This window comes from Dasypus novemcinctus, chromosome 7 (assembly GCF_030445035.2).
Source record: "Dasypus novemcinctus isolate mDasNov1 chromosome 7, mDasNov1.1.hap2, whole genome shotgun sequence".
In the NCBI taxonomy this organism is placed as follows: Eukaryota; Metazoa; Chordata; class Mammalia; order Cingulata; family Dasypodidae; genus Dasypus; species Dasypus novemcinctus.
The window spans coordinates 121256065-121270421 of record NC_080679.1 but is presented as its reverse complement, the minus strand read 5'-3'; the positions used below and the strand labels follow the sequence as shown (position 1 = coordinate 121270421).

Below are 14357 nucleotides of genomic sequence, written 5' to 3'. Positions count from 1 at the left end.
GTAAAGATCAGAGCAGAAATAAATAAACTAGAATTTTAAAAAAACAATAGAGAGACAACAAAACCAAGAGTTTGTTCTTTGAGAAGAGCAACAAAATTGACAAACCTTTAGCTAGACTGACAAAGTGAAAAAGAGAGAAGACAAAAATAAATAAAATCAGAAATGAGAGGGGGACATTATCACTGATCCTGCAGAAATAAGATCATAAGAGGATACTACGAACAACTGTATGCCAAAAACCTAGAAAATATAGATGAGATGAATAAATTCCTGGAAATGCTTGAACCACCTACACTGACTTCACAAGAAATAAAAGTCCTCAATAAACCAATCACAACTGAAGAGATTGACACAGTTATCAAAAAACCTCCCATATGGCTTCAGATGTGAATTCTAACAGTCATTCAAAGATAAACCAATACTAATCTCGCTCAAGCTCTTTCAAAAAATTGGCCAGAAAAGTATGCTACCAAACTTGTTCTATGAAGCCAATATCACCCTAATATCAAACTAAATAAAGGTACTATGAAAAAAGAAAATTACAGGCTAATATCACTAATGAATATAGATGCAAAAATCCTCAAGAAAATACTTGCAAATAGAATTCAAAAGCACGTTAAAAGAATTATACACCGCGACCAAGTGGGTTTTATCCCAGGTATGCAAGGGTGATTCAACACAAGAAAATCAATTAGTGCAATAAACCACACTGAAATATTGGAGAAGAAAAATCATGTGATTATCTTGATTGATATAGAAAAAAATACTTGGCAAAATACAGCACTCTTTCTTGATCATAACACAGCAAAATATAGGAATAGAAGGATTTCTCAATATGGGAAAGTGCATATATGAAAAACCTCCAGCTAGCATTTTATTCAATTATGAAAGACTGAAAGCTTTCCCACTATCACTATTTGCTGATGACATGATCCTATATCTATAAAATCCTGAAAAGTCCACAATTACTAGAATTAATTACTAGAATTAATAGATGAATTCAGTAAAGTGACATGATACCAGGTTAATACACAAAAATCAATAACATTTCTATACATGCTGATGTTCAATATGAGGAGGAAATCAGAAAAAAAATTTCCATTTATACTAGTGACTAAAACAATTAAATATTTAGGAATAAACTTAAACAAGGCAATGAAGGACCTCTATTCAGAAAACTACAAAATATTGCTAAAAGAAACTAAAGAAGACTTAAATAAATAGAAGGATATTCTGTGTTCGTGGATTGGAAGACTAAATATCATTAAGATGTTAATTCTACCCAAACTGATTTACAGAGTCAAGGTAATCCCAAATAAAATCCCAATAGCCATTTTTGCAGAAATTGAAAAGCCAAAATCAAATTTATTTGGAAGGGTAAAAAACCCCAAATAGCAAAAAAAAAAAAAATGTTTTAAAAAAGAATGAATTTGGAGGACTCTCTTCCTGGTTTTAAAGAATATTATTTAGCTACGGTGGTAAAAACTGCATGGTACTGCAGAAGGACAGAAAGATTGACCAATGGAACCTAATCAAGAATCAGAATTTGATTTTTGACAAAGCTTTTAAGCCCATCTATATGGGCCAGAACAGTCTATTCAACAAATGGAATGGGAGAACTGGGTAGTCATATCCAAAGAAAGAAAGAGGACCCCTATTACACCTTATACAAAAATTAGCTCAAAATGGATCAAGGTGAAGGATATATTTGTAAAACCCACAGCTAACATCATAGTCAAAAGTGACATCCTAAAAGCTTTGCCTCTAAGATCTGGAACAAGACAAGGATGCCCACTTTCACTGTTCTTATTTAACAGTGCATTAGAAGTACTTACATTAGAAATACTTGCTCAAGCACTTAGACAAGAGAAAGATTTAAAAGGCATCCACATTGTAAAGGAAGAAGTAAACTTTTCATCATTTGCGGATGACATAATCCTATACATAGAAAGTCCTGAGAAAACTACAACAAAGCTTCTAGAGCTTTAAATGAGTTCAGTAAAGTGGCTGGCTATAAGATCAATGTGCAAAAATCAGTAACATTTCTGTACACCAATAATGAGCAATCTGAGGAGGAAATCAAGAAAAAAATCCCATTTATAATGGCAACTAAATGAATCAAATACTTATGAATAAATTTAAGTAAAGATGTAAATGCCTATATGCAGAAAACTACACAACACTGTTAATGGAAATCAAAGAAGGCCTAAATAAATGGAAGAATATTCCCTGTTCATGGATAGGAGGACTAAACATCATTAAGATATCTATCCTACCCAAACTGATTTACAGGTTTAATACAAGTCCAATAAAAATTACCACAACATTTTTTATTGAATTGGAAAAGCTAACTATGAAATTTATTTGGAAAGGCAAGAGGCCCCAAATGGCCAAAGACATATTAAGAAAATAAAATGAAATTGGAGAAATCACACTACTTGACTTTAAAACATACTACAAAGCTACAGGGGTCATAATTGCATGGTATTGGCACAAGGATAGACAGACTGACCAATGGAACTGAATTGAGAGTTCTGATATAGATCCTCACATTTATAGTCAACTAATATTCAACAAGGCCACCAAACCCATTCAACTGGGAGAGAATGGCCTCTTCAACAAATGGTGATTAGAGAACTAGATATCTATAACCAAAAAAAAAGAGAGAGGAGCCCCATCTCACAGCTTATCCAAAAATTAACTCAAAATGGATCAAAGATTTAAGTATAAGAAACAAGACCATAAAAATCTTGAAAGATAATGTAGGGAAACATCTACAGGATCTTGTATTAGGTAATTGTTTCATGAACTTTATATCCAAAGCACAAGCAATGAAAGAAAAAAAAAAAAGATAAAAGGGACCTCTTGAAATTAAAAAATTTTGCACCTCAAAGAAGTTTGTCAATAATGTGAAAAAGCAGCCTATTCAATGAGAGAAAATTTTGGTAACCATATATTTGATAGAGGCCTAATATCCAGCATATAAAAAGAAATCCTATACTCAAATTTAAAATGACAAAGAGATATCATCTTACACATATTATTAGACTGGCAACTATTAATAAAACAGAGGACTACATGTGTTGGAAAGACTGTGGAAGAATGGGAATACTGGTTCATTGCTGGTGGGAATGTAGAATGATACAGCCATTGTGGAGGATAGTTTGGCAGTTCCTCAGAAAGCTATCTATGGAACTGCCATTTGATCAAGCAATCCCACTGCTGGTTATATACCCAGAAGAATTGAAAGCAGGAACATGAACAGATATATGCACACGAATGTTCATAGCAGCATTATTCACTATTTTCAAAAGCTGGAAACAACTCAAATGTCCATGAACAGATGAATGGATAAACAAATTGTAGTATACACATATAATAGAATATTACTCAGTTGTAAGTAGTAATGCAGTGTTCACACATAGGATAGCATGAATGAATCTTGAAGACCTTGTATTGAGTGAAGCAATCCAGGCACTGAAGGACAAATATTACATGACCTCACTGATATGAATAAAACAAACTGAGCAGGCTCACAAGGCTAGAATCTGGAAAATAGGTTTATAGAAGACAGAAAGGGAAAAGGAGGTTGTGAGCCAATGGGATAATGTGGAAGGGTGTAATTGTGCAGTGAATGGGCATGACAGTGGTGGAGTGATGGTTTTGGGTTGGGTGGTGTTGGTTTGTGAGGGGGGTACAGTGGGGAAGGTGAGCTTGGCTGTCCATGGAACTGGGGAGAGCATTGAGGGAGGGAGCAGGTGAACTCGGGATTTGAAGGTACATGGTTGAAACTACAATGCTGGGAATGTTCTTTTGGTAAATATGGCAGGGGAAGTTTATTGGTTTAGGGTGTTGGATGTGGAGAACATGTGGGACAGGGTACACCTAGGGTTGGCCTCTAGATAATGTGTGAGTGTTCATCTTGTCATAGTGGGTTGTATCAGTGGGTAGAGATGCACACAATAAGTGGGAAGGTGTTGGACTCCCATCCTAGTGAGTCCTGGTATGTTCTCAAATAGAAGGAGAAGAGTCTATCAAGAGCATAGGCAGTGCCTAATAGGGGAGGATAGTACGGTATGTCAAGCTCTCAATGTTGTTGCAAATATCTATGAATCTTGTACTTCAAAGAGTGCAGCTTCATGGTTGCCATGGATCCTAAGGGGAGGGGGAAGGAGGAATAGAATAGAAGCAACATGGAACATTTTTGAGGTGATGGTAGATATCTGCACACCAATGTTCATAGCTGTGTTATTCACGATAGTCAAAAGTTGGAAACAACCCAAGAGTCCATCAACTGATAAATGGATAAACAAATTGTGGAGTATACCCACGACTAAATATTATGCAGTAGTAAGAAGAAATGAAGCCATGAAGCGTATGAAAATATGGATGAACCTGGAGGATCTTATGTTGAGTGAAGCAAGTCAGACACAAAAGGATAACTACTGTATGGTTGCCCTAGTATGAACTAAATTTATTATGTGAAATATAAATATATTATGTGAAATATGAATATGGGTAGAATTGCATACATCACTGTTTTTCTTTGAGGCTGAACAATTGTAAGTTAATGGTATAAAATGTTAATATCAGACCAAAAAAACCCCAACATTATATGAAGTGAAGGAGACCAGACACAGATTACTATATATTGTATGGTTCTATTTATATAAAACCTAAATACAAATCAATTTATAAAGATGAAAGGAGATTAGTGGTTATATAGGTCTGAGGAAGGAAGGATAAGAGATATGGAGTCTTTTTATTTGGCATAATGAAATTATGTAAAATTTTTAAGGTGATGAATGTACAACATTGTGATTATACTAAAAGCCATTGATTATACACTTTGGAAAGAATAGCCAGAAACAGGAGCTATGTACAGTGGGGGAAGCATAGAGAGATTGAGAGGTGTTTGTTTGTCTGCTTTTTATTATTATTAATATTGAAATAATGAAAATGCTCTAATAATGATTGAAATGATGAGTACACAATTATGTGATTATACCAAATAACATTGAGCATTTTGGATGAATTGTATGCTTTATTAGTATGTTTCAATAAAACTGATTTGTTTAAAAAAAAAAAACCAGTCTTAGTGAATAGGTCCATTTATTAAAGGAATTAAAAAGTCAGAGCCAATAACAATTTAAATCTAAACTCTGACAAAGTATTTTTATATTTCTTTGCTTCTTGGCTATTTTTAAAATTTCTAATCAGATATTTCCTTTTTTTAAAATAACAAAATGTGCTTTTATTTGTTTAACAGGAGCTGTATTGATGAATTATATATTTTTTTTTGATCAATTGCTTTTTTTGTTTGTTGCCTTAGTCAGCCAAAGGGGTGCTGATGCAAAATACCAGAAATTGGTTGGCTTTTATAAAGGGTATTTAATTGTGGTAGGAGCTTACAGATATCAGGTCATAAAGCATAAGTACTTCGCTCATCAGAGTCTATTTTCACATTTTGGAGCAAGATGACCTCCGATGGCTGCAAGGGTTCAGGCTTCCTGGGTTCCTCCCTTCCAGCGTCTTGTTTCTCTCTGGGTTCAAGGTACCTTTTTTCCCCAGGGCTTGCTTCTTCCTGGGCTCAGGGTTCCTTCCTTTTGGGGCTAGTTTCTCTTTCCTCTGTGAGCTTATTTCCTGGGGCTCCAACTTAAGGGTTCAGCATCAAACATCAAAACTCCAACATCAAAAACCTTCAACTCTGTCCTTTCCCATGCCTTTTATCTGAGTCCCCACCCACTAAGGGGTGGGGACTCAATGCCCTAATGACATGGCCCAATCAAAGCCATAATCATAACTTGATCATGCCCAGGTTCAGACCAGTTTACAAACACAATCCAATATCTATTTTTGGAATTCATAACTATGACAAACTGCTACATTTGTTAGCTTTCCTTAGTAATTGTAGCTTAACTGAGTGTATCATTTTCACCTCCAGATCTCTATAGTTAACATTCTTTTGTAAACTACCATGGAAAAAGTAAAGGTCAGTTTCAATTTTCTTCCTCTATTGGTGAATGCATCATTATTTATATATGATGTTTTTACATCTCTACCTCAAAATGTCTAGTTGGGCAACCCTTTCATTAGTTTTATCAGACTCAGTGAACACAATGAAACTTCTTAAAATATTGAATCTCCTTATAGAATATACTTCTATCCACTGCTTCATAATTTAACATCTTTCATCCACATATATTATTACTTTCTTGATATTTTCAACACTGTCATATCTTGTGTTCCATTAAAAAAATTTTAACTCTGTTCTTAAGCATTTGGATTTTCTAGAGAATTTAGCTCTAACAATGCTTTTTAAAAATTTCAGCATGGTGTTTTTTGTATTTGCGAATTTCTTCTTTTCCTATGTATACTAGTTGGAGTTCTCTAGAAAAATAAAAACAATAGGATATATATGTAAGTATTTAAGAGATTTATTATAGGAATTGGCTCACTTGACCATGGGGATTGACAAATCTGAAATTCATAGGGCAGATTGTAAATTGGAAACTCAATGAAGATGATGTTGAATTTCCAAGAGAAGTTGCAAGACTGGAGCCCCATAAAAGGTGATGCTGAATTCCCCAGGAGAAACTAGCTGTCTGAAGTGAAGAGAAATTTTTCTTTCTGATTATGGAAATCCTCAGTTCTCACTTTAAGACCTAATTTTCAGCTCATTGGATGAGGAGAATACCTTCTATGCTGAGGGCACTCTCCTTTGTTGATTGTAGATGCAGTCAGTTGTAGATGTAATGAACAGACTAATGATGTAAATCTGTTTACAAAACACCTTCATGGCAACAATTTGGCACATTCTTGCTTGAGTAAACAACAGCCAAGTTGACACATAAACTTAACCATAGCACTATGATTCTCCCTATCTCAAACCTATTTGAACTAATTTCATGGAAGCTCTATCCCTTTATTCTCCCTAAGGGCACAAAACAGAAATTATCAAAAGTTTTCTTCTTTATCCCCAAGCAAATATCATTTGATGGAGGGAATTGTTCTAAGTTATGGTGGTCCTTCCCCAAGTTGAGAAGTTTCCCAAACTCTGTTCTTACCGAAGAAGATATCTATTAGGTAGAATTTATTTACAATGCTGCAGTAGACCAGGATTTTGTAAAAATATTGTATTATTTCCAAAGTATTTCACAGTGGGTCACAGATCTGAATGTCTTTTGTTTTCACTCTAGAGAGGGATAAGGGAAATTAGAAGTAAGTAGCTCAGCAATAGTATTTGTATTATTGTAATTATTTTTCTATCACTCTGATCCTAATTTAATGACCATTACTAGAAACCTTCCAGGTTTTGCTATTTGGTTACTTTTTATATGCAGGTTTTGAAGCCAATCCAATTTTAAAACCATTTACATATACTTGGTGGTTAATTTAGTGAATATGTTAGAGTTTCAAGATCAACCACCAAATGTCTGCGACCATGTGGACATGTTGCCTGGAAATCACATTTTAAAAATTTCTAGTAAGAGAATCAAGATTTTTTACAGAGATCATAAGTAATTATTAGCACAGCTCTGAGCAGGGTGACTGAAGGCTTTTGTCTACAGATAATATCCTGGCAAAGGAACTCTAAATATTTTGTGGTTGTATAAGCTAAGTAATTAAGAGATTTATTCATTTATGATGTGGGACTCCACATATTTTTATGTTAGGGGAAAAAACAAGTATTCCGTGTTTAAAATATATAGAAACCACTGGATCAAAGTTAATTTCTAGCATTTGCTGCAGAATAATGGCAAATTAAGACTATTCATGTTTGGAAATATAAAAATATACAAACAAATTGAGTAATACACAATCAATATGCTCTGTGTAGTACATGAGAATACTTGTTAAGATCTTTAATGGCAGGAGTTTTAGAATTTGACTGTATAATTCAGGGCCTAATAAGAGCCCCTAAACGTACACACTAAACGTTGATTTTTTATACTTAAAAGAGATCAACCATGAAATGGGTCGAAGAAAGATCATTTGCTTTGGCATCCATTAGATTTGGGTTAGAATTTTGCTGTCACCACTTCCTAGTTCAGTGACTGTGACCAAGAGCATGAAGTACCTGTGAACTCAGTTTCCTCATCCATAAATTGTGGAAACCACCTGTTGCATTGAGTTTTGTGAGATTACAGGTGATGCATGCAGGTGTGGGAGAACAGAGCCAGACAACTGAACAGGTGCCCATCATTGATAGCCCTAAATATAACTAGCTTGTTTAGAAACCCATTTTCTTTAAAGTAGAAAGGAAAACAATATTCATTTTCTTTCTGAAACAGTAGCAATTAAAAAATGGAATATACTTTTACTGTACATTGGATTTCGAACATGTCAAAACTGCGGAAAGGCAATTCCATGCCAAACACATTGAAAGAAATAATGAAAATAAAAGGCAAAGTGGCTATATCCTCAAGTGATTTGTCCTGACTCTAAAAGCTTCATGTTAGTCTAGGCTGTCACTTTGGAATTGGGGACCCATTTTAATATCTGTCACTATGTCAGTTTTCCAGGACGAATTCACACTCTGAAAATAGGTATCTCATTTCTATTCTGTTGAAGTTAGAAATTGTATTTGCAAAACCTGTGAACATAAGGCTCTATCCTGGCATATGCAATATACAACATCTTGCTTGTATGTGATAATTCAGAGACACCACAATAGAAAATATTTGCTAGCAATCATTCTGCAGAGTTCAGAATAATGTAATCTTAAATTTTCAGACAGTTTGCATTATTCAAAGATCACATGTCCATTTAGGAAAATGTTGGGGGAATGATAACTATGTGACAATACTAAAGTAGAAAAAGAAAAGAATAAAGTTTGTTAGTTTTGTAGGAGAGATACATTCTTAAAGGAGTATTTCATTCTTCCCATCCTTGCCCAGTTTTATAGCATGAAGGGAAACTATCAATTCTTTTTTTTTAATTTTTTTGTAAAAATTTATTTCTAAAAGTCACAAAGACAAAACTTTAAAATCAACACATTTATACTAAGGATACATGTGTGAGCAAAGAAAATAAGCACAGGAATACAAAATGAACATAGTAAATACTAATTAGTACAGTATTTTGGATACAAGAAGAATATTACTAGATACAAATTGTATTTGCCACAAAAACCTATGATAGTATGGGATGAGAAAAACCAAGTCTTAGGAGAACCACTTCACTATTCACATTTTAATCAGTGCTGACCAGAAGGTAAAGTAATTTATTTAGGCTAATAAGATTTTCAATGAAATTATAGACTAATCTTCTATTTAATGAATCCGATTAACATGTTTTAAGGTGATCTGTCCTCCATTAAATGGCAGGTGAGGCAAGTCAAACCATGGAGAGCCCTTAGGAGACTAAGTAGCAAATAACAAGTATTTGTGGCTTTTGTTTTGGGCCACCTTAAATTTTATTGTGTTTGTATGTGCTTTCCATTAACATTCATGTATAAGTTCTCTCAGGTAAAATTTTTAACATGGAACTTTCAGCTTGGAGATCTTGCCACCTGTTACAAGACTAATTTTAAAGCAATTAATACTTCAGACAAATTCTAAGCTTAATTGGTTACGATTTTAAGATGCAGAATTTTTCATTAAAGTTTTTTTGGCCCCTGAAAATTCAGCAGGGACAACTGCATCACTTGGAAGTAGCATTTGTTTAAAAAAAAAAAAAAAACTTACTCAAAGGTGAAAATGGATAAAATAACCATACAGGCTGTCATACACAATGTTTCTAAATGTTCACCCTGTAAGAAATGGTTATAATAACCTGCCATTTTGTATGCCCCATAGAATCAAGAAGAAACCAACAAGAAATGTAATATTCCAACAATCTAGTAACTACTTTGTGTAAACATATAGTGACATTTTGGAAGACATAATATACTTTGAGAAAACGTTATTAACAGGTATGTTATAAATGAAACATTACAAACCTTATATTTATGCATACAACTTATAAAATAGAAAAAGTTATTTTTCCAATAGAATAGCATCACAATAACACTATATAGTTAAAGGCTGAAAGCTTCTGTACAATGTTTACTACACCCTTAAAGCAGCATATGCCTTGGACATTTGTTTACTAGCTAACATATGCCTACTATGGTTTCACAAATTTGTACTAATTGGAAAAGGCTGAAACATTTTGCCTTATAACTATGAGGCAAAGTTAACCACTCTTAGGGAACAAGTTTCATAATGCATAAAGAAACATTAACTCCCACAGCAGAATGGAAAGACTTCTAAGGACATGATATAATCCTATTAGAGGATGTACTATGTCCCTAGATAGAGTGTATGTGGTAATATCTAGGAACCTGAAGAAATACATTAAGATATAGGGACCTAAATGATCATCAAATCATTAATAACTACTAGAAACTGAAATGTGAACTGGTGGTGTTTTCCTAAGGAAACACTAGTAAGCTTATTGCTTAGACTTGCCAAAGCTGTTTGTCACTACCTGTTGTTAGTGTAAAACAATACCCAGTCAGTATAGGACAGTCTGTTTAGGCTAATGTGTCAACTCGGCCAAAAGATTGTCTATCCGATCTTATTTTGTATTATAAAAATAAGACTAAAAATTCAATTATTTTCCTAGCTTCTCAGATTTTCTACCACCTTGGACAATTCTAATTAAATATGGTTGCCTGCAGATTCTTTTTTAAAGAAAGTAAAAAGCAGAGTACATCTTGTTTTGTTGCTGGTTTCCTCACATACATGCTTTAAGAATGGTAACAATACTCTAGGCATTTATTGTGCTATTTTAACGTAACTTAGAACGAGAAAAAATTAGCAGTCCAATTTTGACAAGTGCATTGTTTTTTCTTTCTGGCTTATTTTTTAAAGGAGTAAGAAATCCCATAGTAAAAGCCACATTGACAACTTGAACTAAGAACTTACGCCTGCAAAAGAAACTAGACATGGAACATTGTTTCTGAAAAATGTAAAGTCTAGACTTTTCTATTCACTTTGGTCTTTTTTTTCATATGAAGATTTATGGTAAAATGACCCCAAAGATAACTCTCTCTAAGTCACATACAGCATCATTTGCCTGTACTTTGTAATAGAAATATATTTTATAAATATTTTAACTTGGATATTTTCAAAGATTTTAAGATTTTTTTTTAGAAAGCTCTATTCCAAGATTTTAGCTGTTTACTTTTTAAAAATATAACTTGGGTCTCTGATGGAGAGGACTTAGCTGGCCTAAACTACTTTGATAATCTTACAGGATAGTGAGTTTCAGATAGCGATCATTGCCTGAACATGGTTGATCTTTAACAGAACTGATTATTCCTCCTTTGGCACCCCCCTCCAAAGCAGCTATGCAGGATACTGCCAAATTTCCACTACAAAAATCTTACCAGGATTTCTAGACAGTTTTTTTACCATCCATGTTTAAAAACCTTGTACAATCAGAGGCAAGCAGATAAAAGTGAAATTAACTTTTTTCTAGTCTAGTTACCTACATAACCTGCTTATAAAATCATATGGAAAAATTAATGTATAGAAAACAATTTCCATATTATCTGGTCTGTCAGCCAAAAAACAATTACTAATTCTCTGCAAAAAACTGGAAATTCAAACATAAAATACTCACTTTTTTAAATTAAAATGCAAATCTCAGGTTATCTTAACACCAAGATATAAAAGGTTTGTAAATTGAACATGTTGGAAATAAAAGCTATGGTTCAAAAATTTGTTTGTAGTAAGAGACTAAAATCTTTTCACTGCAAAACTCCCTGTGATTTTTGGCACTGACCTTAAAAGATTTTAATGTTTTGGTCACTTGAAGCTGCTACTAAACAGAATAAGTCTTTAAAAAAGGGGACAGTACAGTGAGGTACTGAAGGATTGGTAAGATAACTACATCATATACAAATACAGCATTTGTATATGCTGTATTGTTTGAAATAAAGTCATTTCTCTTCGGGATCTGAAGATATAAGAACAGTTTCCCCCTATCCCTTGCTTTTGAAAGGTGATCCTATAAGAAATAATTCCTTTTAAGTTACTGTGACTGGCATTGCCTGGCAGCAGTTTCAATTTCCTAGGCTAATCTTCAATCCAAATAATTAAGTAGTCTTACAAGGAATAGTCATAAACAGCAACAGGGTAAAAAAGCAGGGCAGTTCTTCCATGCATAAACAGTTCAGGAGAAAAACCTTCAATTTTCAAAGATAACCATCAGGTTTCAGGTATTCTAGCACACTCTAAACCTAAGTTTTGCAGTGAAGCTTCCCGCCCCCACCCCCGCATCTATATACACATTGCACAACTATTCTTGATCACATGATTTTAATGAAATAAATATAAAAATGAACCACACAATCAACACATAACTTTAATCCTCCACATTATTTATCTTGATCGCAATGGTGGTCACCTTCTTGTCAACAGTCTTGGGACTTGAGCGGATTCTCATTCTCATCTCCATCAGGCAGGTAAGCTCTCCTCAGCTGGTCTGCCTTAGGGATGGAGCCTCCATTCTTCACATGGCGAGAAGGAAAAGCACGGACTGCTGGGCGATCAGCTTTCTCAAGTGGGATGTTGGCCTCCAGGCACATTTTTACAAAGTCCTGGATAACACTGTCTTTCTCTGTTTGTGCAGTACTGTTGCACTGAAGAGATGCAGGTAGGGGCCTCTGCTTCTTTCTCTCATTCTGCTCTTCATATTCTGCCTTTCTCGTAGTATGAGTCTTGGACTTGAGGCGGTCACTAATGGCAGACTTCCGAACATGATTCAGAACCACACTGCAAGAAGTGCAGAAGAGTTTTCCTCCCTCTTCCTGCAGCTCATCTCCAAACTCAGTGACTCGATCCAGGGGAGTCACGTACAGAGCGGTCTTAGAACGGTTTCGAGCTGGTGGTGCTGTTACTACAAATCTTTCCATTCTCACTTTGAATAAGGTTCAGGGTAGTTTCCAGGTTTTTCGTCTTGATACTGAGTTGAATGGTCTCCAGCGCAAAACCAGAGACGCTTAAATCCTGGCACTTTCTGATTGTTCCAAGTCGGAGATGCCTCCAAATCAGTTTTTCAACAAGTGGTGGTGGGGAAATAGTTTTTGGGCTTGCAACCTATTTTCCCTACGGTGCCGGAAAGTCATGCCTTTTACGTAGGATCGGGGTCGCGGCTAGGGGAAGTGGACGAGACGCAGCCGAAAAGGAAAGGAGGAAGAAGAAAAGGAGCAGCAAGAGGTTGAGAGAAGAGGTAGACCAGTCGCCGCCATCAGCGCCGTCGCCCGATCGAGCCCCACGGCGGCCCTATCAATTCTTAATGTCAATCAATTCCTCAAAAATAATCTTCTACATCTAAACACACACACACACACGTGTCTTGTGAAATAAGGTTAATCAGAATCCAGTATGCATATATAAAAAGTAAAATTTAGTCTTTCCCATCTTTTTTACCCCGGAAGTTACAATTTTACTGAATGAAGTTAGAAGGAGAGGGAACTCTTGAGAGAGAGAGAGAGAAGAACAAAAAGAAGAAAGGTTTAGTTTCATGGATTTTACATAATCCTAAAATAGTCATTGTGTCTGCATAGACTGTTGTCTATTAGTGCTAATAATTAGGACTTCCATGAAGTGTGTTGAGAGATATGGTTCTGGGTTCTGGGTCCATGGATACTTTGGACCTTGTTGATTCTGTATTCCTTCCTCTTTTCTAGAACAAGTATGGAAAAGCTGTCTTTGGTGCTCAAGTCTTATGCTGTCTACATTCACATGATCATCTGGGCTTCCAGTCAATCCAAAAACACTGCCTAATATATAATCCTTCCACATAAGTCCTTTTTTTTGCCATTCTCCAAAACATATGTTTCTCCACAAATGGAAAAATAGAGGGTCGATAAAGACAAAGAACATTGTCTTTAAAAAGCTTGAGTAGTTCTTACCATGATGGTCTCTGGTTTGGAGTTCTTGACTGTTAGTGGATTTGCATATTTTTATTTCAAATATGTAATTTAAATGTATGTCTTGATAACAAAGGCAAAAACTTGGGATATTTGGTTTTTTCTCCTAATAGTTTTAGCTTCATGTAGTTGCATTTAAAGGAAAAGAAGGAATGAGAAAATCTGCCTCTAGTCTAGAATTATTGTTTCTAGAAATTTTTTTCTCTTGTTTCTTGAAGACTTTTTTGAATATGTAATAATGCAGAGGACTTAGTGATTTGGATTGCATTTTAGACTAAAAACATAATACTTTAAAAGGAAAAATTGTTTTTCCTTTACATCTCTTCTTTTTATTTATTTTTCTCATTTTAAAAATACACCTTATTCTCCCTGTGTCAGCTACACCTGTTTTCCAAAGGGATGGAATATGAGTCCTTCCTCCAGATTTTAC

At 34.7% G+C, this 14357-nt stretch overlaps 1 protein-coding gene across 1 annotated transcript; it reads right to left on the bottom strand.

The window, feature by feature from the left end:
* Window positions 1–12406: 12406 nt before the first annotated feature.
* LOC101412318 (CGG triplet repeat-binding protein 1-like) lies at window positions 12407–13192 on the bottom strand. The gene has a single exon (XM_004458042.4). The coding sequence runs from the start codon at window positions 12905–12907 to the stop codon at window positions 12407–12409; it is 501 nt and encodes a 166-aa protein (XP_004458099.2). The 5' UTR covers window positions 12908–13192.
* Between the last annotated feature and the right edge of the window lie 1165 nt (window positions 13193–14357).